Source organism: Tursiops truncatus, chromosome 13 (assembly GCF_011762595.2).
Source record: "Tursiops truncatus isolate mTurTru1 chromosome 13, mTurTru1.mat.Y, whole genome shotgun sequence".
In the NCBI taxonomy this organism is placed as follows: domain Eukaryota; kingdom Metazoa; phylum Chordata; class Mammalia; order Artiodactyla; family Delphinidae; genus Tursiops; species Tursiops truncatus.
Window position 1 is genome coordinate 25,127,493 of NC_047046.1, and position 27,310 is coordinate 25,154,802.

A 27,310-nucleotide genomic window follows, 5' to 3' on the forward strand; every position below is an offset into this window, starting at 1 on the left:
CTGGGGTGGGGGCCCAGGGTGGGCCATGCCAAGCACTGCTCTTCCTCACCCTGAGCCCCACGACGAGAGCCAGGCCACTTCTTCCCTGGGCTGGGCAGCAGCACTTCCCAGTGTGAGCCACCAGGGGGCGCATGGCCCCGGCGTTTCCTCCTGGGAGCCCTGGTACCTCTTCAGCCCGGCGGGTGTCCAGCCTCACCATAACCAGCACACACTGAGGTGAAGCTGAGGTCTGGGTGCGGGTGGGATTGGGCAAGAGGCTGGAGCAAAACATGTTGGTCAGGGCCAGGCCCAGGGGGCTTTCCAAGCAGAAACCCAGAGTGAAACCCAAGCTGTGATCCATTCCAGAAGGAGGCCCGGTTCTCAGGGATCCATGAACTGGAAGAGGTCGCCAAATCCCCAGGGGTCAGGGCTTGGGTCAGCACCCCAGGGAGGGTGGCTCTGGGTGGGGGAGAACCACAAGACGCAGCACCCAGCCTCCCCCACCGGGGCCAGCCCCTCCCTCCCTCAGGGCCTCCTAACTCATCCTTTATACACAGTTGTAACGCCCAAGGTGAGGTGCTGGGAAAGACCTGGGGAGGCGGGCAGGGGTGAGGGGGTCCCAGCACGGCAGCAAGACGTCCCGCTGCCTAGTGAGCACCAGTGGGGGGCCCCTGAGGGCAGGGGCACGGGGCTAGGAGAGCCCAGGTTTGGGCTCTCCTTCATGAGGCAGAAAATCCTGATGCTTCCAAAGTGCCCACAGGGAAGCAGGGTGTTGGTCTGCAGAGTGCCCCCACGTCTGAGCCTTGAGCCCTGGAGGGTGGCATCTTTGGGGTCCCTGGGGGATGGGGGGACAAGATGGAGGCTGAGCTGGTGGGGTGGGCAGGTCTCTCCTCAGCCCTCATTTTAGCCCCAGAGGAAAGGGGAGAAGACTGAGGCCTGAGGGGCGGGCCTTGCTCCAGCGGAGGTGGGGGCTGGCCTGGAACTCCCTGGGCCCCAGCACGTGGACGGGGTGCACCCCAGTTCCCCAGCCGTTATGGGGTTCAGCTCCCCCCTGGGGCCTGGAGACTTGGCTTCCCCTCTCTTTCCCGCCCCTCATCTCCTGGACACAGATGTCCAGGGCCCTTTCTGGCTGTGCCTCCCTGATCTCACTTCTGGCCAGCCCAGCACAATGCCTGTTCCTTCCCTGGGCCTTCGCTCTAGCAGTCCCTGCATCCTGGCCTCTGCCTGACCAGGAAGGTTGGGGAGAGGGGGCATTGTTCCACCCTGACCCCGCTGACCTCTCTGTCCCTGCTTCCTCTGCCTCCCGGGCTGGCCCTGGCCCAGGAATGCACTCTGGTTCCTGGTTGAGCAATGTCACTATGGTTTGGGGATCCGGTGGGGGTGGTGGGAGGTGACCGCAGCCCTCCCCACCCCCCAAGGGTGCCCCAGTAGCCCCTCCAGATCAGGCTGGCAGGGGCTTCGGACAGGGGGGCCTGGCAGGCTCTGTGGCAGTGCGGGCACGTGCCTCAGTTTCTCTGCTGTGCCAGAAGGGGTAAAGAGACCTGGGGAGGGCAAAGCTCAGCTGGAAAGGAAGCTGGGAGAATGTGGGGGCTCTGGGGGTGGGAGTCCAGCCCCTGCACCCTGGGCCTTGCTGAGTCTTGTCAAAGGGGGCACCTCGGGGAGCCCCCACTCTCCCAGCCACCTCCCAGCTGGGCACCCTGAGGCTTGGGCAGGGTAGGGTGCAGGCCGGTGCCCCCAGGAGAGGAGGTGCTGTCAGCTCAGGAAGAGGGAAGCAGACATTCCACCAGGGATGGGCAGAGATGCAGGTGGAAGGGAAGCCCGCTCCCTGAGGCCCAGTGGCATTTCTGGGACAGCAGGCCCCAGGGGTGGACAGTCCAGTGGGCACTGTGTGCCAAGGGCTGGACGAAGGCCCTGTCTTCATTCCCCACACAGAAGTCTTGTCGTGGGTATTTGGTGTTCCAGTCGCCTCCCCTGAGCAGGCAGGGAAGCCAAGTCCCCTCTTGGTCACCCCTGGCCACCCCCCTGCCCTGGCTTCAGCTGAGCTGGGACTTGAACTCGGGTCCTGATTGACATTGCCTTGGGTCCCCCTGTGTCTGCCTCTGGTCCCCTTTAGCCCCAGTGTCCTCTGGCTCTGAGGATGCTGCGGTGAGCTGCGGCTGGGCGGGGCCCCATGTAGAGGAGGTGAGTTGGGGTTCTGCCCTGGCCCCCTGCCCCACTGAGCCTGATCCAGGGGAGGGTCCTGGGAGCCCTGCACCCCAGCTTCCCCCGGGAAGCCAAGCAGGCACAAAGTCCTCACGCACACAGGACAGGACAGGGTAGCCCTGGGCGTTGGCAACCGGTGGGAGGGGTGATTGTACCGAGGCTTTCAGGGGACAAGCAGTGGGAACAGCAGTGAGGGAGTTAACGGCAGCCACTGACTCCTCTCTGGCAGGAAAAACTCCCCACAGACGCCCTGCTGCCTGGCGTCTTGCCAGGGCCAAGACGGGCTGAAAACTGGAAGTCCAGGCGGGTGGCCAGCTCCGCCTCTGAGGTGGGCGCTGGAGGAAGGCAGCAGCCCTGCTGCCAGCCGCCCGTCCGCATTACCACCTGTCCGCCTGGCTGCCCACTGTTCTCCTGGAAACCTGTCTGTCTATCTATCTGTAATCCTGACTCTGTCCACTTGTCCATCTGACCTTCCTTCTCTGTCCAGCCATCTGGCTGTCGATCCATTTTGTTTGTCTCTGGCTCCAGTCTATTTGTCCATCTGTCCCATCATCTGTGAGCCCATCTGCTCATCTTGTCCATTCATCTACCTGTCTCTCTGTATCTCTCCGCCCACTGGTGTGTGTGCCCACTTACCTCCTCTCTCCCCCTGGGTCACAGAGCCATGGCCCAGGGACACGGAGCCACGGTCAGCATGGTCCTGCTGGGGCTGGGGCTGGCGCTGGCCATCATCGTGCCTATCGTGGTCGTCTCTTGGCACCGTGTCCACTGTGGCCCCCAGGCCTTTGCCCATGCTGCGGTTGCTGCGGACTCTAAGATCTGCTCGGACATTGGACGGTGAGTAGGAAGTGGGTGGGAACTGGGTGGCCCTTGGCGCTGACCCCTCCCGGAGACTTTGTGACCAGTGGCGAGAGTGTGGAGAAGGCACACGTGTGTGCATGTTGGCATGTGGGGGTCGTGTGGGTTTGGGCTCCAGTAAGGAAGCAGCCTCAGGGCCCTTGCACAGGCCAGGTAGCAGGTGTGCACAGGGTAACAACAGTGTGGGCAGAGCAGAGGTGGTGTGTGAGGCTGGTCCTAGCTCCGGGGCTTGGGAGGCCCAGCGAGGGCACTGCTACAGTGTTGCTTGTCTGGTCCCGGCCCCTTCAGAGAAGCCCTGGCAGTTTTCCAAGGCTGGGGTCTTTCCCCAGGGACATGGGTGAGGGGGTTCAGGGGCTCCATATGTGAGGACTGCCTGCCGGGACCAGGCTCCCCTCCTGGCCCTGGAAAACTGGCCTCTGATGGCATCATGTCCCCTGCGGCCTCCCCTCTGCGTGTCAAGGCTTGGGGCCAGGCCAGTGGCAGGCAGAGTAACTGATGTTCGGTGGGCCGGGGCAGGGGGGCTGTGGAGAGGGGCCCCAACTGATGTTTCCCAACGCTCTTCCAGGAAGCCCAGCCCATGGGAGGCTTCCGCTGCCTGCCATGACAGGATGCGCAGGACACCCCTCTTGGCCCCTGCCCCACTCTGGGCTTGTGGGAGCCTGGGCTAGCAGCCCCCTCCCTGCCGGCTCAGTCTGCTTCCCGGAATATCTGCCTCAAGGGCCGTTGTCAGAATCAGGAGTGCTTTGTGAACCAAAGAGGACTTGTCCCTCCCTCAGGGCTCCCTCTAGGATGACAGGGACAAGTTGGGGGCAGACTGCTTGGTCTTCCCAGAGGGCTCCCAGGGGCCGGAAGGGGAATGACCCCTCTCAATGCTCTGAGAACTGCAGAGGCGCTGCGCCCCCTGAGCCCATATTTGCAAGGATGCAAACAAGTTGGGGCTTCAGACCCAGAGACCACTGATGGGGACGCGGCCCCCAGGGGTGGGGGGCTGCTGCCACGGATCTGCGAGGGGGTTCCGGGCCTGTTGTGTCTCCCCAAGTCTTTGTTGGGGGTTTTGGAGGGCCAGGGGTTGGGGTCTCTGCTCTGCAACCCTCGCTGGTGAGGTGAGCAGATGTGGTTCCCCCCAAGTGTTTCATGTCCTCGGCGTTCCACTTCCTGTTCTTGTTCTAAGAAACCAGGGGTGGGAGAGAGCCTGGAGCTGCCACAGCTGCTGTGGGACAGAGGCTCACACGATCTGGCAGGGCTGGGGAGATCCTGCAAGGGCCTCCTAGACCCCACCTCCTTCCACCCTGTGAGCACTGGGTTCTCTCAGTGGGGCTGGGACTCCTGCAGCAGCCAGAGCCCCTGGGGGAGGATCCGGCTCCGAGCCTAGTGTACACACAATAGAAGCACGGTGACAACGAGGCCCGTCCCATCCTGCGTGATGCCGGTGTGTTAGGCTCATGTTCAAACTGGGAGTTCCAAGGCTCCACGTGAGTGCTTGCCTTCTAGGGAGACCAGGGTTAGTGGTGATTTTTAGGCTCTGTGATGTCTGTCTGCTGTGATCACTCGGAAACGCCACACAGGATCCTGAGCGGAGGGTTCATAGTTCCACTTGACTTAGAGGAAACTAGGCCTGCACAGAAGGGACCAGCTGGGTGTCACAGCATGAGCGGGCCCAGCTGGGACTGTCCTGCTCTGCTGCCCCTGCAGAGGGGGAATCTCTCCGGGGTTGTTGGAGGGTGGAGTCTTCCCAGGGTCCCCACCCTCCGCCCAGGATTCCAGCCTGCCCAGCCCCTGGGCTCGGATCGTAAAGGCCAGAGCTTCAGTGGCCATGTGGGTAGTTGTAGAGGGAGCCGGCGGGGGGCCCAGGGTGCTTGTCCTGTGGGGCCCTGGAGTCAGGGGTAGGGAGGGGCTGGGCCCTGCAGGTTGGGTCTCGTCAGCTGCTTCAGACCCATTCAGGAGTCGGCCTGTGGGTCATGCCCTGGGTGCAGAGGAGAATGGGGACTCTGGACAAGCCTCGGTTTCCCCACCTGTGAAGTGGGGCTCGTGTTGGCACCTCTGTCACGGAGCGCACGCAGCCCAGAGGAGGTGTCCCTGGCCTGTTGTAACAGTGGCTTGGTCTGGATGTGGTCGGCATCTCAACAGGGGACCCTGCTGTGGGGAAGGCTCACGGGATTATGGTGTGATGTCACCCTTCCTCCCCTCCCAGCCCTTGTGACCCTAGTGGCTCTCTGGACTCCCGGTTGGCTCACCGGGAAATTACTGCACTTCCAACCCTCTGGGGTTCAGGAGGAAACAGCCTGTATACCTGGGCATCATGCATACACACGTGTGAGCGTGCGTGTCCGAGTGTGTATGTGACAGCAGCCTTCCAGCTCCTTGGGGACAGGCAGGTGAGAGAAGTGTGACTGCTCTGCACCGCAGCTCTCTGCTGGCCACAACTGGCCCCTTCACAGCTGAGGAGACCCAGGCTCAAGGAGGGTGAGGCACGTGCCTGGTGAGTAGGAACCCCAACCCAGGTGGCCCCGAGCGCGTACCATCCTGCCTGTTGACATGACTGTGTTCGTGGTACATGTTGGCGGGCATCGTGGATGCGTGAAGGTGTGTGATGCTTGGCTACCTGCAGCACCTGCCACCTGCCAGCCATTGTCCTGGAGTCATAGTGGTAACCAGATGGTCGAGGCTCTTGCCTTCGTAGTGGGGGGAGATAGACAATAACTCCACACCTAATGCTGAGGGATTGGAAGTGATTATTGGTCATTGTGGGTATCCTCGTCTGTGAAATTTCTGTTAAAATCTTTTGCCCATCTTTCTGTCAAATGTATATCAAATGCATTTTCTGCATTATCAAGACAATCAAATGATTTTTCTCCCTTTAAAAAAGTGCAGTGGGACTTCCCTGGCAGTCCAGTGGTTAAGGCTCCACACTTGCAATGCAGAGGGCGTGGGTTCGATCCCTGGATGGGGAACTAAGATCTCACATGCCGCGGGTGTCACGGCCAAAAAAAAAAAATGCAATAAATGTTAAACTGCCCTTGCATTCCTGGAAGGAGCCCAGCTTGTTCATGATTTAATATCATTTTTATTTATCCCTAAGTTTGATTTGCTAATATTTTGTTTAGGATTTTTTTCTTCATATTCATGAGAGGTACTGGTCTGTAATTTTCCTTTCTTCTCATGTCCTTGTCAGGTGTTGGTGTCAAGGTTACACTGGTCTCATAAAAAGAGCTAGGAAATGTCCTCTCCTTTTCCATAGTCTGCAAGAATAGGTTTTGTGTTGTTGTTGTTTCTTGTTCTTAAGATTGGTGTTATTTCCTCCTTAAACGTTTGGAAGAATTTACAGGTTAATCTTCTGAGCCTGAGTTCTTTGTGTGCATGTGAAGGTTTTAAATAACAGATTCTGTTTCTTTAACAAGTATAAGACTTTCAAGTTTTAATTTTTTCTTGAGTCAGTTTTGGTAAGTTCTTGCCAAGGAATTTGTCCAGTTTGTGCAAGTTGTCATGTGTTGACATGTAATTGTTTATAACGTCCTCTCATTATTATCCTCTTAATGTCCAGAGTCTGTAATGAGGCCCCTTTTTCTTTTTTTTTTTTTTTAGAAGATGTTGGGGGTAGTTTATTAATTAATTTATTTATTTTTGCTGTGTTGGGTCTTAGTTTCTGTGCGAGGGCTTTCTCTAGTTGTGGCAAGCGGGGGCCACTCTTCATCGTGGTGCGCGGGCTTCTCACTATCGCGGCCTCTCGTTGCGGAGCACAGGCTCCAGACGCGCAGGCTCAGTAGTTGTGGCTCACGGGCCTAGTTGCTACGCAGCATGTGGGATCCTCCCAGACCAGGGCTCAAACCCGTGTCCCCTGCATTAGCAGGCAGATTCTCAACTACTGCGCCACCAGGGAAGCCCCCATTTTTCATTCTTGATATTGGTAACTAGCGTTTTCTCTTATCATTCTTGATCAGTCTTGATAAGGGTTTTATCAATTTTATTGTATTTTGGAAGAATCAACTTTTGGCTTTGTTGATTTTCTTTATGATTCATTTATTTCCTCTTTCATTAGTTTCTACTTTTATCTTGGCTCTTTTCTCCTCCTTCCATTGAGTTTAAGTTGCTTTTTAAAAAATATTCATCTTGAGATACATTTTGGGAAAAACAAATTATAAGGTGGATACATAGATGATTGATCTTTAAAGTCTTTTCTAGTACATGCACTTAAAGCTATAATTTTCCCTCAAAGTTTGGCTTAGCTGCATTCCACGAGTTTTTTGTTGTTTTTCCCTTAAATGTTCATATTTTTATTTTGAAAAAGTTTTACACCCACAGAAAAATGGAAAGAATACCCATATACACTTCACTTAGATTCACCAGTTGTTCATACTTTGCCACATTGTCTCTCTGTCTCTTTCTCGTGCTCTCTCACTCTCTCTCCATATATCTATCTTTCCACATATTTGGAAAATAAGTTGCATTTATCATGACACTTTATCCCTAAATATTTCAAACATGTATCTATTAAGAATAAGACTATTCTCCTATATAACCTTAATACCATTATCACACTCAAGAAATTTAACCTTGGTAAAATTATAGTACCTAATACCTAGTCCAATTCAAAAATTTTCCAATTGACCCAATCTTTCTTTCTTTCTTTCCCTTTCTTTCTTTCTTTCTTTCTTTCTTTCTTTTTTCTTTCTTTCTTTCTTTCTTTCTTTCTTTCTTTCTTTCTTTCTTTCTTTCTTTTTCTTTCTTTCTTCCTTTCTTTTTCTTTCTTTCTTTCTTTTCTTTTTCTTTCATCTTTTAATTTGAATTTTATTTCATTTTTTTATACAGCAGGTTCTTATTAGTTATCTATTTCATACATATTAGTGTTTATATGTCAATCCCAATCTCCCAATTCATCCCACCCCCACCCCCAACCCATCTTTCTTTTTAGATCCAGTATCCAGTGATTGTCATGTTTCTCTAGTCTTCTTTAATCTAGAATAATCCCCTGCTTTAAAAAAAAAAAAAGTTGATATTCTGTGACATTAAAGAAGTCGGTTCAGTTGTATCAGTCTTTCTTTACAATCTTGGTTTGTTTTTATAATTTATTTACGATCAGATTCAGGTTAAACACAATATAAGATAGGTATTTTGCCTTCCCGTTGTATCACACAAGAGGGAACACAATGTCAGACCCTCTCATCATTGTGATGCCAAGTTGGATCACTTCATAAAGGTGGTGTCTTCCAGATCTCTCCATTGTATGGGGTACCATTTCCCTATTAAATTAGTAACATACGGTTTGATACTTTGAGACCAGGCGAATATCCTTTTCTCAAACAACATTTATCCCATGTTTTAGCATCAATTTTTATCATCGTCTCAACAGATACATTTGTGTTTGCAAAAAGGCGATTTCTAAACTAGTCATTTCTTCACCACTCATTGGCTGGCATTCTTCTGTAAAAAAGATCCCCCTTCCCCAACCCAGATATTCTTGAGTATTACTATTGACTCGTGGATTATTTTAGTTCACTATGTTATAATCCATCACTTTACTCTTTCTGATGCTCAAATTGTCACAAATTTGACCAGTGAGAGCCCCTTTAAGCCAGCATCTATGTTCTTTTACAAGAATCCATCAGTCTTAGAGAATTTACTTGACTTGTACACAAAATGTTCCAGGATCTATTCGTATATTCCCTCAGACCTGAAATCAGGAATTGGTAGAGAATGGTATTTTAGAAATGAAAATCTGGATGCTAAGAGGGTTCATTACTATTGGGATGCCATTGCTTCTAGGTAGTATCAGTGCACAGAACAAGAAAAAATGTAAAATCTCTGACACCTCCAGTTCAAATCCACTATGATGGGGTCTTCTGCATCTTTCTCCATCCCATCTTGTCTCTGCAACTATGAGAAGTTCCCAGCAATGTCTGTATATTTACTTACTTGCTGTATCCCCAGGTACTCACAAAAAAGTTTCAGAATTACTTCAACAATACACTATGAACAATGAATCTACTAGAGAAAATTCAAGATGTCTTTGCAGAGGTTTTTTTGGTCCTTAAGATATATCCCATGAAAGATGTGCAGTTAATTAAGTTCTTTTTCCTGTGTGATTATGTTAACAGTTCAATATACTATTAGCTTAGTTTTTTTCAATTAAAATTCAATTTTAGGGTTTTCTTTTTCATCCTTTCTGTTTAATTTTCTTTCTGAATACAAGTCAGAACTGTATAAAAAGGTATTCTCAGAAGTCTCACTCTCATCCATATGACCTTTATTCTGTTCCTATTCTCTCTTTTAGAGGAAATCATTTTCATTTGTTTTGGATTTATTTTTCCTGTGTTTCTTTTCTCTTTTTTCAAATGCATATGTGTATGTGTGTATATATATATATTTTTTCTTTTCTTTTTTCTCTTTATTTCTTTTAAAATTATTTTTTGCAAAATATCTCTCTTATTTTCTCTTTCTGATATACTTTTTGATACTGAGAAAGGTTTATATGTTTGTTATAATGGTTATATTAATCTTTTTTTTTTTTTTTTTTTTTTTTTTGCGGTACGCGCAGGCCTCTCACTGTTGTGGCCTCTCCCATTGCGGAGCACAGGCTTCCGGACGCGCAGGCTCAGCAGCCATGGCTCACAGGCCTAGCCGCTCCACGGCATGTGGGATCCTCCTGGACCAGGGCACAAACCCGCGTCCCCTGCATTGGCAGGCGGACTCTTAACCACTGCGCCACCAGGGAAGCCCAAGCTTAGTCCTTTTTAATTGAGCACTAAGGAGCGTGTATAAAGATTGTTAAAACTGTTTAGAAATAATTTGAGGCCTATATGCATAGAAATCTCTGGTGTTCCTATACACCAATAATGAAAAATTAGGAAGAGAAATTAAGGAAACACTCCCATTTACCATTGCAAAAACATATAATACCCAGGAATAAACCTGCCTAAGGCGAAAGACTTGTACTCACAAAACTATAAAACACTGATGAAAGAAATCAAAAAACAGATGGAGAAATATACCATGTTCTTGGATTGGAAGAATCAATATTGTGAAAATGACTATACTACCCAAAGCAATCTACAGATTCAATGCAATCCCTAACAACTACCAATGGCATTCTTCACAGAATTAGAACAAAAAATCTTACAATTCGTACGGAAACACAAAAGACCCCGAATAGCCAAAGCAATCTTGAGAAAGAAAAACGGATTTGGAGGAATCAGGCGTCCCGACTTCAAACCATACCACAAAGCTACAGTAAACAAGACAGTATGGTACTGACACAAAAACAGAAATATAGATCAGTGGTACAGTATAGAATGCCCAGAGATAAACCCACACACATATGGGCACCTAATTTATGACAAAGGAGGCAAGAACATACAATGGAGAAAAGACAGCCGCTTCAATAAGTGGTGCTGGGAAAACTGGACAACTACATGTAAAAGAATGAAATTAGAATACTACCTAACACCATACACAAAAATAAACTCCAAATGGATTAAAGACTTAAATGTAAGACCAGACACTATAAAACTCTTAGAGGAACGGGCTTCCCTGGTGGCACAGTGGTTGAGAGTCCGCCTGCCGATGCAGGGGACACGGGTTCGTGCACCGGTCCGGGAAGATCCCACATGCCGCGGAGCGGCTGCACCTGTGAGCCATGGCTGCTGAGCCTGCGCGTCCGGAGCCTGTGCTCCGCAACGGGGGGCGGGGTGGGGGCCACAACAGTGAGAGGCCCGCGTACCACAAAAAAAAAAAAAAAAAAAAAAAACTTAGAAGAAAACACAGGAAAAACACTCTTTGACATAAACCACAGCAAGATCCTCTTCTGAGGATGTCAGAAGCCCTGCTTGGCCGATCAGCCTCCTGTTCCAGGACTGGCAGTCGTCTGGAGGGGAAAAGCGGCTCCAAAAGCCAGGCTCCTCTCACTCGGAGGCCTGTATTTCTCTCCTGCTTCTGACACCTTTGAGCAGATGTTTTCTATTTGTCTGGCTTTTCTAGTTGTCTGTGGAAGTTTGGTCTGAATTGTTTAGTCTTTCATTACTAGGATGTCTGCTTTACATGTTAACAGATTATTTTTTTAAAAACCTATGGGAGCAAGGCAGATGCAGGGGACCAGATAGGAGACTGTTACAGTAACCCAAGTGAGAGATGCTGGTGGCTTAGACCAGGGTGGTGGTGTGGTGGAGGAGGTGATGAAAAAGGATTGGAATCTAGGTGTATTTTGGAGGTATAACTAACAGGCAGGATTGGCCATTGGATATGGGGATGAAAGAAAGTCACCAATCAAGGATGACTCTGAGGTTTATAGCCTGAGGGTGAATGGTTGTGTCCTTTTCTAGGATCGTGATGACTAACAAAGGAGCAGTTTGGGGGGGCAGAGGTGGGAGGGAAGGAAAAAGTGCAGTTTAGGTCATGTCAAGAGTGAAATACCTCTTAGATGCCTAGGGGAGGTAGCCTGTGGATGGCTGGGGATAAGTGCCTGGAGTTTAGGGGAGATCAAATTTGGGGGTCATCAGCACAGAGGTTGCATTTTAAGCCCTGAGCCTGGATCAGCTCATCTGGGGGAGGACATAGATGTACCAGGACCGAGGACTGAGCCTGGGGCTTCTAACATATTGAGGTTGGGGTGGTGGGAAGAAAACCGGAGTGTGGTAGGTGGGGGTCCTGGAAGCCTAGTGCGGAGAGCACTTCTGAGGTCAAGTGAGATGCGGCCTTTGTGACGGGAATTTAAATTAGTTTTTTCCAGTTTGTCTTTTTTCTTTGTTTATGGTGTTTTATTCTAATTAAAATGTGTGTTTCTCTGTGCCTGGATGTAGAATCTTAGTTCTTTCGTACTTCTGTCTTTGTGCCCTCTTTCCCATTCCAAGATTACCTGTGTCCGTGTGGGCCCAGAGCAGGGATACGTGGCTCCGGGGAGGGGTGAGCCCAGCATGGAGTCGTCGGATCAGTGTGCCTGAGCTGAGAAGGTGCTGGGGTCAGTGGTGGGGGAAGGGGACCCAGGCCCAGCCCCTCTTCGGGCCTTGGTTTCGCATCTGTGACCTTGAGGTGCTGGGGAGGAATCCTGGCTGTGAGGGAAGAGGCAGCCCCCAGTGAGCTGTGCAAGGCTGTGCCCCAGGGAGACGGGCATTTCCTCGGCACAGGCCAGTCTGACCAGCACCTAGGAGCTGAAGGGTTCACCCCTCGCTGCCCATGGACAGGTGGGGAGACTGAGGCCTGAGAACATTCCCACAGACCGCGGGGCCCTGGGAGGGGCTGTGGAACCCATCAGCCCAAGCCCTAAGCCCTGATGGCAGGGCAGGATCCCGGGGTGACTTGAAAAAATCCAGTCTTGAAGGGGTTGGGCCAGTGTGTCCCCAGTGAGATGAGGAGTGGCATCTGCCAGGCGAGGCTCCCAGCGCTGCCGGGAGGAACGGAGGGGCTGGCCCGGGCCTGGTTCTGCCTGTTGTGAATGAGCCGCTGCTGCTGGGAGGACCTAGGGAATAATGGCAGCTGGAGCACTTTGTAAACTGAGAAGAACCTTATATACAGCCAGGGGCAGTGTAAATGGTGTCACAATTTGCAATCTGTAGAGTGCTGTACACCTGTGAGTGGCTGGGCTTGAGGGGGCAGCCCAGTGTGGTCTCAAAACTAACCTGCGGTTTGGTGGCAGCAAGCAGGCCACCCAGCTGTCCCCACTCCCCAGTGAATGCCGGCAGAGCAGCCCAGGAGGCCAGGGCAGGGCAGCCAGGCCACTTACTCTGTGCCGTGTTCCCTAGAGCCATCCTCCAGCAGCACGGCTCACCCGTGGATGCCACCATCGCGGCTCTGGTCTGCACCGGGGTTGTCAACCCCCAGAGCATGGGCCTGGGTGGAGGGGTCATCTTCACTATCTACAATGCGTCCACAGGTGAGTCCATACGGGACCCCTGTGGGGAGGATGGGCTCGTCCACAGGCGCTAACAGTGAGGTCCTTTTAGACCACCTGAGAGTGTGGCCGACCTGCCCTGTCTACCCACGCCCCTCCCTGAGTCTCTTGGTGCCCCCCAACCTCTGCAAAGCCTAAACCAGCGCAGAGGCCAGTTCATGGTAGAGAAACTGAGGTCGAGAGCAGGGCCAGGGCTGTCTGAGGGGGACTGCTGGTGTGCAGTGAGGCCTGGCAGCCACCAGGGTGCCCCTGACACCCCACACGCCCTGCCCAACTCCAGGGAAGGTGGAGGTCATCAACGCCAGGGAGACGGTACCCGCCAGCCACGTCCCAGGTCTGCTGGACCAGTGCAAGCAGGCCCAGCCTCTGGGCACAGGTGAGGCCCTAGAGGGGCCACCCGCTCCCACCCCACCAGACCACTGGGGCTGAGCAGAACCCCCCACCCTGAAGGGGCAGCGCCCCTGATGGACAGCTGAACCACCCTGGCACTGAGGGGTGGCAGCTGGGGATGGGGAGCCCTTGCGGAGGTCCTGACTCCCCGGGTTTTCCCGGGGGAGGGCTCTCTGAGTTGGGAGGGACGATCCAAGCAGAGGGACCACCTCAGCCGAAGGCCCGGAGGGTTCAGTGGAGACAGGTTGGGGGGCTGGGGGGTGGGGATGGGGCCAGTTTTTCTGGGCCCCACAGGCCTGGCCATGGACTTTGTGCAGAGGGAAATGGGGAGGCACAGGAGTGTGAGGGGGGAGGGCCGTGGTCCCAGGTGGGCTCCAGAAGGCTCGCTCTGGCTGCCACGGCTAGGGGGCCAGGCAGCCAAGAGTGGAGTGACAGCCCCCGGGGGCCAAGGGGGGCGGCCCAGGGGCAGGGGCATGACACCCGTGCCGTGCAGGTGCCCAGTGGATCGGGGTGCCTGGGGAGCTCCGTGGCTACGCTGAGGCCCACCACCGCCACGGCCACCTGCCCTGGGCACAGCTCTTCAGGCCCACCATCGCGCTGCTCCGGGGGGGCCTCCGCGTGCCCCGCATCCTCAGCCGCTTCCTGCATAGCAGCTACCTGCGGCCTTCCCTGCACGCATCGTCCCTGAGGTGAGCTCCGATGGGGGCCCAGGGCCCCTCCTCAGCCCAGCCCCTCCTCAGCTCCTCCTCCAGCCAGCGGATCAACCTTCTGGGGGCCGGGGCCCTGGCTGGCCAATATGTCACTGAGCTATGTCGCAGCTCAGAGACCTCCGGTTCCACGTGGCAGAACCTCATCAGAGGGCTCAGGCCAGAGACAGTTTATGCCAAAGTGATGGGGCTCCCAGGGTGCAGATTTGGGCCCTGCCCTCCCCCCCCCACTCTCTCTGGGCTGGCAGGAGGGCTTTGGCCATCCCACTCGCCCACCCGGGCAGCCCACTGACCAGGAGGAATGCCGGGTGTCAGGCCCTGGGTGGACGCTGGCTTGGTGGTGGTGGGGGGGGGGGCGTGTCCTCCCTGGGCCTGGGTGATGAGAGACATGAGGGGTGTCAGCCCCACCCAATCCTGGAGAATCTGCCCCCATGTCCACCACAGCCCCTCAGGACTCCAGACCAGGACTCCCTCCCTGTAGGGTCCCTGCAGAAGTGTGGCTGCCCTCCAGGACCTGGCCTCACCCTGAGGCTGCCCCCCACCCCCCAGGCAGCTCTTCTTCAATGGGACAGAACCCCTGAGTCCTCATGACCCACTCCCGTGGCCCGCGCTGGCCGCCACCCTGGAGACCGTGGCTGCGGAAGGCGCAGAGGCCCTCTACACAGGGAGGCTGGGCCAGATGTTGCTGGAGGACGTTGCCAAGGAAGGTCAGCACGTGAGGCCCCACAGCCCCGTTCCGCCAGAGAAAGAGGGGTTGGGCGCCAGGGCTGAGGGTGGGTCCGGCCCTCCCCTCCCCTCGCCCTGAGAGGGGGCCAGCTGCTCCCAGGGCTTGGAGAGGTCGTTGCCCAAGTCATGCCCACTGCTGGTCTCAGGGACCTTGCAGTCAAAGCCCCCGAGGAGCAGGACCCTGAGGGTTAGGGCCACGAGACAGGAGCTATCGGTGGCTGCAGGGGTGCTCCTGGGCCTGGAGTTGGCCACCCTCGGTCTCTCAGAGGCCAGCTTGCCTCCCCCACCTTCTCCCACTCTCCCCTCCAACCTGCCCGTCCCTGGCCTCTGTCCACCCATCCCCCAGCCCTGAGGCCACTGCCCACAGGCCCAGCACCACCCCTCTGAGCCTAGAAGGCTAGGGAACGAGGGGGGCCCCCACTGTGTAAACCAAGGTCCCTGGCTGACACTCTGCACCTCGTTTCCCCGTCTGTACATGGAGTCCTCTGTCTCACCCCAGGGAGCCTGCTGACCCCGCAGGACCTGGCATCATTCCGGCCTGAGGTGGTGGACGCCCTGGAGATGCCCCTGGGGGACTACACCCTGTACTCACCGCCACCGCCTGCAGGGGGCGCGATTCTCAGCTTTGTCCTCAATGTGCTCAAAGGTGAGGCCCCCAGGAGCCAGGGGGTCTGGCGCCCGTGAACTGAATTCCAGGCCCAGCCAGGCTCTGGGTAGCCACTGCCTCCTCCAGCTCAGCCCCCTCCTCAGATGCTGAAGACTGGGCTGAGGAGTGGGCCAGGACGGTGTGTTCTGGAGCTGGCCTCCAGTGTGGCCCACGCCTGGGCTCTGCTGAAGAGTCTGCAGACATCTACCCACTAAGTGCCCCCAGGTGACCCCGGCGCAGGGCACAGGTGCAGTGGCTCTGCAGGTGGTGAGCTGCCGGTCCAGTGTGTGCAGCTAGGGCTGAGGCCCAGCCTATTGCAGCCTGCAAGGGGGTTGTGGGGTGCGGGAGGCATCCTGGCAGCGTCCAGAGATGGGGCTGCCTGATGCAGCCTGTGGCTGCCGTAACAAAGTATCACAAATTACCAAAACCTGGTGGCTCAGACAACAGAAATTTATTCTCTCATAGTTCTGGAGCCCAGAAATTCAAAATCAGGGTGCCTGCAGGGCCACATTCCTTCCGGGGGGCCTGGGGGAGAATCTGTTCTTTGCCTCTTCCAGCTTCCGGCGTCTGCCAGCATTCCTAGGCTTGTGGCTGCATCCCTGCAGTTTCAGCCTCCCTCTTCTCTGTGTCTGTTTTATAAGGATATATGTGATTACATTTAGCGCCCACCCGGATAATCCAGGATAATCCACTCCTCTCAAGATCCTTAATTTAATCACAATTTGCCATACAAGGTAATATTCACTCTTTTTCCATATAAGGTTTTCACAGGTTCTGAGAATTAGGACATGGACAAATCTTTCTCAACCCACTACACAGGATGACACCCACCTGCGCCCACCCCCTCCCCAGGGTTCAACTTTTCCGCGGAGTCAGTGGCCAGGCCCGAGGGGAGGGTGAACTTGTACCATCACCTCGTGGAGACGCTCAAGTTTGCTAGGGGGCAGAGGTGGCGGCTGTGGGATCCTCGAAGCCACCCGGAGGTCCAGGTGAGGTGCCCTGAGCTGGTGGAGAGCCCCCTTCCCTGCCCCAGGGCTCGGCATGAAGGGAGGGTCAGGCCGACGGGTGCTCCATCCACAGACCCTGAGAGCCCGGCGGGTGAGGCTGGAGGGGTGTGTACATGGTTGGTTCTAGAACCGGATGGCCTGGCAGTGGGCCAGAGCAGGGAGGCTACAGCAGTCTGAAGGGAGCCCTGGAGGGGCAGGTACGGGAAGGCAGTGGTGGCGCTGCATCTCTGACACCCTTAGGGGACCACCTGGCCTCTCACTGACCCTGTCACCTGTCTGCCCACCCCAGAACGCCTCCCAGGACCTGCTGGGGGAGGCTCTGGCCCAGCACATCCACCAGCAGATCGACACCCGGGGTGACCACCAGCTCAGCCACTACAGCCTGGCCGAGACCTGGAGCCACAGGATGGGCACGGCCCACGTGTCCGTGCTGGGCGAGGATGGCAGCGCTGTGTCTGCCACCAGCACCATCAATACGCCGTACGTGGGGCCGGGGGCAGGCGGGCAGGCCCCACTCCACCCCCTAGACCTCAGCCCTCCACCCCCAGCCTGGCCTCCCAGCACCTCCCTGGCTGTGTCCATCGAGTGGTACCTTGTTTTCCCCTCTCCTGTGTCAAAAGGGTCCTGCACCCTGACACCTCTGGCTGAAAAGGCTGCTGATGGGGTGGCCCTGAGCCGGGATGAGGACGGGCCTTACAACCAGGAGGATGCCGTGGTGGGGGACAAGGTGGATCTTTGGGGGCAGGGCCAGGGAGGGAAGAGCAGCTCCAGGATGCTGGAGGACAGCTGCTAAAACGAGGAGCTTCTGGAGCGCTGGGGTGCAGCCCACGTGTGTCGGGAGCCCACGGCCTGCGCCCAGCTCTGCCTCTGTCCACAGCTTTGGAGCCATGGTGTACTCACCGCGCACGGGCATCCTCCTCAACAACGAGCTCCTGGACCTGTGCTGGAGGTACCGGCGGGGCTCCGGAGTCACCCCACCTCCCGGTGAGCACAATGCCCCCGGGCGAGAGGAGGGAAGGCAGGAAGGCCGGGCAGGCCCAGCACAGAGACAGGGATGGAGGGGGTGGCCCCGGGGGGCGCTGGCTCAGAAGCGAGGCTGCACTGATACCTGTCCGGCCTCCAGTTCCAGGTGAGCGGCCCCCTTCATCCATGGTCCCCTCCATCTTGGTCAACGCAGCCCAGGGGTCGAAGCTGGTGATTGGCGGGGCTGGCGGGGAGCTCATCATCTCTGCTGTGGCCCAGGTGAGTCTGGGGGCTCCTGGATGGAACATGCCCTTGCTGGGCGGCCCTGTTGTCCTCATGTCCTGGGAGGGGTTGGGGAGGGTGGCTGGTGCCCCTCCCTCCCTCCCTGCCTGCATCCTTCTCTCCCCAAACAGGCCATCATGAACAAGCTGTGGCTGGGCCTTGACCTGCAAGCTGCCATTGCAGCCCCCATCCTGCACGTGGACAGCAAGGGCCGGGTAGAGTACGAGCCCAGCTTCAGCCAGGTGAGGCCGTGGGCCGAGAGACCGCTAGACAGACGCCTCAGCGCTTGCCTTCAGAGCCCCTGGTGGGCCTCAGCTTTTGAGTGTGCCCGGTGCACTTTGGCTCTGGGGGCCACCAGGAGTTGAGAAGCTCCATGGGGGAGGCAACAGGCAGCTGGTCTCCCCGGCAGGGGACAGGGTGTTGTTCACACGACTCCCAGAACGAGCTCCCCTGCACCCTGGTCCCTGCTCTTTCTGGGCCGTTCTATCCGGAAGCTACTTTCCCCGGCTGAGGCCTCTCGGACCCTCCCTCATGGTGATCTGCTTCCTTGTGCGATCTGCAGCTTTTATCTGCGGGTTTATTTCTCAAGGAGTCTATTATTCCTGGGAGTCTGCAGAGGGATCTCCCTCCATGGCATTGGGTTCTTGGTTCCCCACACAAGCAGGCCCAGGAGCTGAATTCTCTTGTGGGACTCCCAGCCCCTCCCCTCCTCCTGGGCAGATGGCTGGCCTCCTTGGAAGGTCTCTGGGCTGGCAGATGCCCTCACTAGGACCCACTTTAAAGGACTAGCAGCTTTTCAAGACTCCAAACTTCATGCCCAGGGTCCATTCAAGCAGCTGGGGTTCAAGGTCATCAAAGCTGCCTTTCCTGTTATGAGCTTCTCTGGTCTCAAGGCCGCCTCCCAGGGCCCTTGGAATTTTGAGGACCACAGAGTGAGGGGCCTTGAGTCCAAGGGGGTGTGTAGTCCTGAGAACCTTGGTCTTTGGGCCTGGAGACTAAGGACCTCAGCCCGTCAGGCCCAAACTCTCAGAGTCCGAGGCCCTCCCTCCCAGCCTCCCTCCCTCCCTGTGCAGGGTCCTCCCCGTGGCAGGAGGGCTTGGTGCTCTCCCAGGACTCATCCTCTTAGGCCCTTCTCCTTGACCTTGACTGAAGGTCTTTACTCTGTGAACACCATTCTCCAAGGACCTCAACTCTGAGAATTTGGACCTGACAGCCTGGAATCCAGAGAACCCCGAGCCCACGGCCCTCAGCTCCCTGGAAGGTTAGCGTGTTGGCCACACAGGTCTGGACCTCCCATGGAGAACATCTGAGGCACTGGGTGGAGACCTGGAGTCTCCAAGGGCCCTCAGAGCCAAGGCCCAGGCCTGAGGCCAGGAGGGTCCTTGTTCCTCAGGGCCTTGGAGTTTGGCCACTACGACGCTAAAGAATGGTCTCTGAGGACCACAGGTCCTGCTGTGGCTGTGAGGAGCTGGGCCTTCCAACCTAAGGACACTAGGTAATTAGCACGTCAGGCAGAGACACACCCAAGGCCATAGCGCCTGGAGACCTCGCCGTACCCATGGCTCAGGTCCTGGAGGCCCTGGTCCTGGGGACTGCAGGGCACCTGGAACTGAGGGCCCTGGTGGGCGGGGGTCCTTGGCCTTAAGTGGGAATGCGGGGCCCGAGTAACACAGGTCTCCACGTGCCAGGATCTGTGTGAAGAGTCACAGACTGGCAAGTGTGGGGACCAGGCCCCGAGGCAAGTTACTCGGGTGCTCAGACACCAACACCTGGGCCCTGACGCCCTCCAATTCCACACACTCACCGTCTCAGACCTGAGCCTTTACAGCCCGTGCTCGTAGTGCCTCACCCTTGGGGACCGCTGGTGCCCGTGGCCTGGGGTCCATGTCCTTGGACTCATGGGTGTTCAGCAGCCTCTAGCTGACTCCTCCACCAGCGGGGCGGGGCCCTGGAGAGTCTGGAACACCCGTCTTCTCATGCTGGTGTTGAGACGGCAGGTCCTGAGCTGCCAACAACGCTGGCACCAGGGCCATCCCTCCTGTCCAGGGCAGGAGCCAGATGTTGAGCTGGGCCTTTCTTATGTATGGGTGACCTGGGACTCCAAAGGGCCCAAGCTCTGCCTTCTAGAAGACTTTGCTTTCAAGGTCCTCAAAACGTTGAAAGCTATCTTCTCCACAGAAGCCCTTGGACTCCTTGGTTGTCACGTTGAGGCCCCTGGTGTCCTTGATCCAGGACAGAAGTGAACCTGCATCTCAGCTTCCTTCTAGTCCAGGCGATGTCCTCCTATCATATCCCCTGGAGCCCAGGCTTCTCTCTGGGGCCTTTGGAGTGGGAGGCCGTAGACTCCATGCCTGCAGACAAGGCTGCGTCCAGCGCCCCTCTGTCCTCTCCCAGACCGCCCCTGCCAGTCCTGCCTCCTCGGCCAGGGTCCTCAGCTCCCTGCCCGGGTCCCAGCCCCTCCATGACCAGCCTTCTCTCCTCTCCAGGAGGTGAAGAAGGGGCTCCAGTACCGGGGCCAGAGCCAGACCGAGAGGCCCGTTTTCCTGAACGTGGTCCAGGCCGTGTCCCAGGACGGGGCCTGTGTGTACGCCGCAGCGGACCCCAGGAAGGGTGGGGAGCCCTCAGGCTACTAAAGAGGCTGCTCCCTCCCCAGAGCTGGGATCCCACCCAGCACATGTCCAGGCTAGCCTGGTCCGGCAGAATCTGGACCCCTTGGCTGGACGGTCAGCCTGGGGCTTCAAGAGGTGGGGACAGCCCAGCAGATGGATGGCTGTGGGGGCCGAGCCCTGCCCTCCCAGAGCCCCTGTGGCCCTGCCCTGACCCCTCCAACCTCCCCAGGCCTCTCACCCAGGACTGGGCCCCCACTCCCCGAAACCCCATTCCCCACCTGTGTATCTTCCAGTCCAAGATTAAAGAAAAGGCTGCACCACGCCTGATTCAGGGTTGAGGTGGGGAGGGGACCTTCAGAAAGCACGTGCAGTGAGCTGCAGCCCTCCACACACACCACCACGGAGCCAGGGAAACCAGACACGGGCTGGGCCTTCTCCAGGCCACCCCTGGACACTTGCTGGGGCTCCGCACACGCCGTTGGGAGGAAGGCAGGGGTGTGGCCTGGGGGCACCTGTCCCTGGCTCCTGGGGGCCCTTGGCCCAGGCCCGTCCTGGAGCTTGTCCTCCGTGCCAGGAAAAGGCTGGATGAAGCGAGACCTAAGCCCTCCCCAGCCCCCAACTCCAACATGTTCTCACCCTCAGCACTGTTGATGTTTTGCGTGAGTCATTCTTCGCGGGGGTGCTGTCCACGCACTGTAGGCGGTGCAGCAGCATCCCTGGCCTCCCCTTGCTAGGTGCAGGGTCACCCCACCCCCACAGCCAGTCACCAAACCACCCCCGATTGAGACCCGCAAGCCCCCAGCCACCGTGGATGGCTCTGCCAGCTCCCGAGTGTGCCACCCTCCCTGGGGGGGGGGGTCCTGCCCCATGCCGAGTCCTGGGAGCATTGGGAGTTCCTGTTTCACCCCAAACATCCCACAGGGGTGTACCTCCGCCTGGAAGGGCGCCACTACAGATCCGTCACCTCCCATTCTGCCTGGAGTTCAGCCGCACAGGACGGGCTGGGTGTTGCTCCTGTGCCTGCTGGGACAGAGCACTACACACCGAGGGCCTTCAGACAACAGACACCCTCGCCGCAGTGCCTCCCAGCTGCATCCCCAGAGCATGAGAACGGTGTCCCTGCACTCCTGACTCACCCTCTGCCATCCCTGGGACCCTCACCGTCCCCTGGAGCCTCAGTTACCACTTGTGAACTGATGGGTCCCCGCCCAGGCTCTAGCCCAGGTTTCTGGACCATCAGACTCACATACCCACTCACCCGCCCACCTCCCACCTCCCACCTCCAGAGCACCTGGGATCCACAGGCACCTCGGACTCAATACACCCAACCAGAAGCCAGCTCTGAGGCAGCCGGAAGTTCTCTGGTGCCCCCCTCTCCCCCCTCCATGATAGTCACCCAGTCCTCTCCCTCCATATGCGTGGCTTGGCCTTGGTTCCATCCCTTCGTCCCTTTCTGCCTCCTTGCCGCTGCCACAGCCTCGATCCACTCCCTACTCGTGACAGTGATGAGCCTTGGAAAATGCATACCTGATCCTGCCATGAGGCCACACAGAGCCCTCCTTGGCTTCTGGGGGCCCCCGGAGGAAGCCCATTCCTCTTGCTCCCTGCTCATCCCACCCTAGGTTACTTGCCTGGCCCCTGCCCACATCCCTCTTGGACCACAGGTAATGCCAACCAAGATGCATTCCCAGCCCAGTTAGCGACTCTTACAGCCTCTTTAAACATCTTGTTACACAGAGGAAATCAAAGCGGTATCTTCAAAATAACATTCACATCAATACAGATCAGCCCCCACAGAATATAGCTAAAGCAGGGCTCAGAGGAAAATATATTGCCTTAAATAATTACATTAATAATAATCAAAACAAAATATCTAACATACCAAGTTAGTAAAAGAACAACCAGAACAGTAAGGAAGGCGAGAGGAAGAATTTAGTAACAACTGAAGCAGAAATTGATAAGCTTGAAGTCAGAAGAACAGATCTTTGAAAAAGATATATAAGCTATTAGCTAGCCAATTAGTAAAAATGAAGGACGTGTAAATACACACAAAAAAGAAATGAGAACGGGGAAATAAGCTATAGAGGAAGTTAGAAGTACTAGAAAAGATTACTCATTTTAATAAAAATAACTTTGGAAACTTGACAAAATAAATTCCTTTCTAGGATGATGTAAGTAGAATTGCGATACTCAACACATACTAAAAACATTGGCACTTATCTGAAATTCAGGTTTAATTGGGCAGGCTTTCTTTTTACTTGCTAAATCTGGCAAGCTTAAGTATAAATGACAAACGGGTCCAAGAAAGAGCAAAGGTCTAGACATGTCAGTGATCACAAAAAAAAACTGAGAACGTGGCAGGAACACTGGTCTATCTCAAATGCCCTTCTGGAAAGTTTCCCAGGCGAAGTGTGTCCTGCCGTTAGGATCAGAGGCCTGTCTTGCCAGTTAAGCCGCCACAGTGTAGAGCCCGGAGGAACATTTCCACATTCACTTTATGAAGTCAGCATAGGACTAGCCCCAAACTTGGCAAAGCACACCAAAGGCCAGTTGTGTTTGGGAAACAACACAAAACTCCTCAAACAAATACAAGCAAGGAGACTCCAAGCAACACATTCAAAAGGACAGGGTGTCCGGGTGGGGCCAACACCACTACTGATGGGAATGTCCATGAGAGGGACTTGTGCTCCTTTCACCAGAGGAGAAAAATCACGGAGTCCTCTCCATGGAGAGGCATTTGACAAAATTCAGCACTCATTCTTTTTTTTTTTTTTTTTTTTTTGCTGTACACGGGCCTCTCACTGTTGTGGCCTCTCCCGTTGAGGAGCACAGGCTCCGGACGTGCAGGTTCAGTGGCCGTGGCTCACGGGCCCAGCCGCTCTGCGGCATGTGGGATCCTCCCGGACCGGGGCACGAACCCGTGTCCCCTGCATCGGCAGGCGGACTCTCAACCACTGCGCCACCAGGGAAGCCCTCAACACTCATTCTTGATTTAAAAAAACATAACAAAACAAAAAACCCACAGACAAAACAACAACAGAACACTGAATAAAATGGAAATAAATGGATATTCCCTTAACATGAATAAATATCTCAAAACAACAGTAACATCTGTTGGACACTGACCACGGCTAGGTGCTACTCTATTGCTTTACATGTATTAATTCACGTAATTCTCCCTAATGAAAGGGAGCTATGATGAGGCCCATCTTACAACGAGAGTACTGATGTACTGAAGCTCCCAGGGCCCTGTGGAGTAAGTGCCAGAGGTGGAAACTGGGGAGACAGATGGAGAAAATGAGTCTTGACCCCTACCTCATACCATATACAGAAATTAATTTGAGATGAATCTTAGGCCTAAATGGGAAAACTAAAATAAATGCTTGGGCAGCCAGTCCAGAATCATTTATTACAAAGACATTCATTTTCCTCATTGAATCGCATCAGTGCTTTTGTGAAACAAACAAAAAAACTCAAGTAAACCAAGCCATCAGATTTAAAAACACACTGTAAACATACAGTAGGTTAAAACAGCATATGAATAAACCTCAGAAATCAATCAACCACAACACAAAGTTCACAAAGAAATGCAAATATATGGGGATTTTGTCTGCTAAAAGAGCATTTCAAAGCAGTAGGAAAAAGATGAATTGCTGACAATCAGTATTAGAACAAGTGGGTAGCCACCTGGAAAACAGTAAAGTGGGACCCCGGCCTTTTATTTATACCAAATTAAATGCCAGTTGGACCAAAGATTTAAGAGTTAAAAATGAAACCATACAAATATTGTAAAAAAATGGGAGAAAAAAATTTTATTTATGTTCTTAGAGTAGGGAAGTCCTTTCTTAGGCATGACCTAAAATCAAGAAGCCACATTAAAGGGACTTTCCTGGTGGTCCAGTGGGTAAGACTCCACACTCCCAATGCAGGGGGCCTGGGTTCGATCCCTGGTCAGGGAACTAGATCCTGCTTGCTGCAACTAATAGTTCGCGTGAGGCAACTAAAGATCCCACGTGCCACAACTAAGACCTGGCGCAGCCTAAATTAATTAATTAAAAAAAAAAAAGAAGCCATACTAAGGAAAGGATAAATTGGGACTTCCCTGGCAGTTCAGTGGTTAAGACTCTGTCCTTCCAATGCAGGGGGCAGGTTTGATCCTTGGTCGGAGAACTGAGATCCCACATGCCATGCAGCGTGGCCAAAATATTTAAAAAAAAAAAAAGAAAAGAAATTTGAACACATAAAAATTTTAAATTTTGATGTGAAAAATATTTCAAAAGACCAATGAAAACCGTGTGGAAAGACAGTTTCAGTGCGTGATCTGGGGCTGGTTACTTTAATATTTAATATCAAAGACCAAGTATCCATTAGAAAGATGCACGGGGATATGACTCATTAGACCACAGAAAGAGAACTACAAATCGCCATTTCAACATATACAGAATTGCTCAACCTCACTGATAAATGCGCCAATGAAAAAACAATGAGATCCACAGGGACAAAGCAAACGGCTCCAGCCCAAAGGCTTCCTCTGTGAACGCTTCCAAACACTGATGCAACAAAAAACACCAGTCTTACACTAACTCTTCCTGAGAACAGAACAGAGAAAACACTGCCCAACTTTTAATAAGGCCAGCATAATCCTGAGAACAAAACCTGACAAAGAAACTTCATGAAAGAAAAGTAGAGGGTGATTTCATTCATGCACAGATGCAAGATTCCTAAATGAAATCTGAGCAAGCCAAATTCATATATAGAAATTCATCACTACCAATCTGGGTTTATTCTGGGAATGCGTGATTGGTTGAACATTACAAAATCAAGCAATGCAATTCACTGTATTAACATGCTAATAGAATAAAGAAGAAAAATCATTCACCATCTCAATAAATGCAGAAAAGCATTTGATAAAATCTGCCAACTTTCACAATAAAAATTCTCAGTAACTAGAAATAGAAGAAAACTTCCTTCATTTTATAAGTTGCGGCTACAAAACCCTACAGTAAACATCATACTTCATGGTAAAACATACAAGCCTTCCTTTTGAGATTGAGACCAATTCCTTTTGAGATGGAAACATGCATTGCTAGCTTTCATCATTTCCTTTCCGTACTGAAAGAGAAGTCCTTGCCAGGGCAATAAGGTGAGAAAAAAGAACAAAAGGTATAATTGGAAAGGAGGACATAAAACTGTCAATATTTGTAGATACTTAACAGGTAAACTGTTAGAATTAAGTCAACTGAACAAGATCACTGGAATCAAGGAAAATATACAAAAATCAATGATATTTCTACATCATTCACAAATAGAAAACACTTTTTTGAACTGAAATCAGTTACAATAGCATTAAAAAAAAATCCATGCCTAGAAGTAAAACTAACAAGTATGCAAGACCTCTACACTGAACACTGCAAAATATAACCGAAGAATTTGAAGAAAATGAATAAATAAATGGAGGATTATACTACATTCATGGACTAGAAGGCTTAGTGCTGTGAAGATGCCAATTCTCCCCACATTCACCTATAAATCCAATGCAATCCTAATAAAAATCCTCACAGGTTTGTGTGTGTGTATGTGTGTGTGTGTGGAAATTGGCAAGCTGATTCTAAAATTCATATGGAAACACCAAGGACCAGGACTAGCCCAGGCAATCTTGAGGAAGAACATGAAGGAGAGGGACCTCCCTGGTGGTCCAGTGGTTAAGACTCCAAGCTTCCAATGCAAGAGGCCTGGGTTTGATCCCTGCAGGGAACTAGATCCCGCATGCCACAACTAAAGATCCCATGTGCTGCAGCTAAAGAAAAAGATCCTGCATGCCACAACAAAGATCCCGCATGCTGCAACTAAGACCCAGTGCAGCCAAATAAATAAATAAAAATAAAATATTAAAAAAAAAGGAAAGATATGGCCAATTTAAAAAAAAAAGAACATAAAGGAGGACTCACATTACCAGATGTCATGAACAAGCTATGGTAATTAAGGCAATTTGGTATTGGTGCAAAAATAAACTGGGCAGGGCTTCCCTGGTGGTGCAGTGTTTAAGAATCCACCTGTCAATGCAGGGGACACAGGTTCAATCCCTGGTCAGGGAACTAGATCCCACATGCATGCTGCAACTAAGAGTCTGCATGCCACAATTAAGGAGTCCACGTGCTGCAACTAAGGAGCTGGCAAACTGCAACTAAAACCTGGTGCAACCAAATAAATAAATGAATTAATAATAAAATAAAACCTTTCCCTGAAAGCCGTCAGGGAGTTCAGGCCTTCTGAGCATTAGCTACCTAGACTCCTTGCTTGGTCTTGCAATAAACGCTGCACTTTCCTTCAGCACAACTTGGTGTCAGTAGATTGGCTTTACTGCATGAAGGCGAGCAGACCCACGTTTGGTTCGGTAACACATCTGTGCATCAAAAGACACATACGGGCTTCCCTGGTGGCGCAGTGGTTGAGAGTCCGCCTGCCGATGCAGGGGACACGGGTTCGTGCCCCGGTCCAGGAAGATCCCACATGCCGCGGAGCGGTTGGGCCCGTGAGCCATGGCCGGTGAGCCTGCGCGTCCGGAGCCTGTGCTCCGCAACGGGAGAGGCCACAGCAGTGAGAGGCCCGCGTACCGCAAAAAAAAAAAAAAAAAAAAAAAGACACATACAAGAATGTTTACAGCACTAGCCATTATAGCTCCAAACTGAAAACCACCCCAAAGCGCCTCAACAGGGAAACGGATAAACAAATTCATTAGCTGAAATAATACTCAGAAAAACTCTAGGATTCCACCTGTGTGAAGGACAAACCAGGCAGAACTCGCCTATGGGGTGAGAAATTGGTGGTTGACCTGAGGAGGAGGGAGAGGACAGTGTCTGATAGAGAAAATGTTAGGGGTGACCAGAGTGGTGGTTCACTGGGCATGCTCACAAGCTGTACCCTGAGCAGTGCACTCTCTTGCTTACACTTATACTTTATTTAGCAGAGTTCCATCAAAGAAGCAGGGCCCACACCATGGGAACTGGGCAAGGGGTCCCTGTAAGGCTACTGTCTCCCATGGGATGCTGCAGCCTGAGGTCCAT

General features: G+C 53.4%; 2 protein-coding genes across 13 annotated transcripts in view; one reads left to right on the forward strand and one right to left on the reverse strand.

The window, feature by feature from the left end:
* Positions 1-20,584, forward strand: GGT5 (gamma-glutamyltransferase 5). 12 transcript variants are annotated; one of them, XR_004521495.2, is made up of 17 exons: positions 1-216; positions 2,411-2,509; positions 2,842-3,018; positions 11,880-11,978; positions 12,768-12,898; positions 13,197-13,292; positions 13,800-13,995; positions 14,563-14,720; positions 15,239-15,385; positions 16,238-16,374; positions 16,682-16,872; positions 17,270-17,376; positions 17,516-17,634; positions 17,769-17,879; positions 18,820-18,898; positions 19,031-19,132; positions 20,124-20,261. XR_004521495.2 is itself a non-coding variant. In XM_033837301.2 (16 exons), the coding sequence occupies exons 1-16, from the start codon at positions 26-28 to the stop codon at positions 20,582-20,584; spliced, it is 2,499 nt and encodes an 832-aa protein (XP_033693192.1). In that variant the 5' UTR covers positions 1-25. The 12 variants fall into 12 exon arrangements, 9 of the variants coding, with proteins under 9 accessions (XP_033693192.1, XP_033693193.1, XP_033693194.1 ...); XR_004521498.2 differs by lacking the exon at positions 19,031-19,132 and having other exon boundaries at positions 18,790-18,898; positions 20,124-20,191; XR_004521499.2 differs by lacking the exon at positions 20,124-20,261 and having other exon boundaries at positions 18,790-18,898; positions 19,031-19,087.
* SUSD2 (sushi domain containing 2) overlaps positions 15,820-27,310 on the reverse strand; it is a 23,475-nt gene continuing 11,984 nt past the window's right edge. Inside the window, exon 15 of the mRNA XM_073790348.1 lies at positions 15,820-16,014. Coding sequence (XP_073646449.1) covers positions 15,993-16,014 — 22 coding nt within the window. The 3' untranslated portion in view covers positions 15,820-15,992. The remainder of the gene's footprint in view (positions 16,015-27,310) is intronic.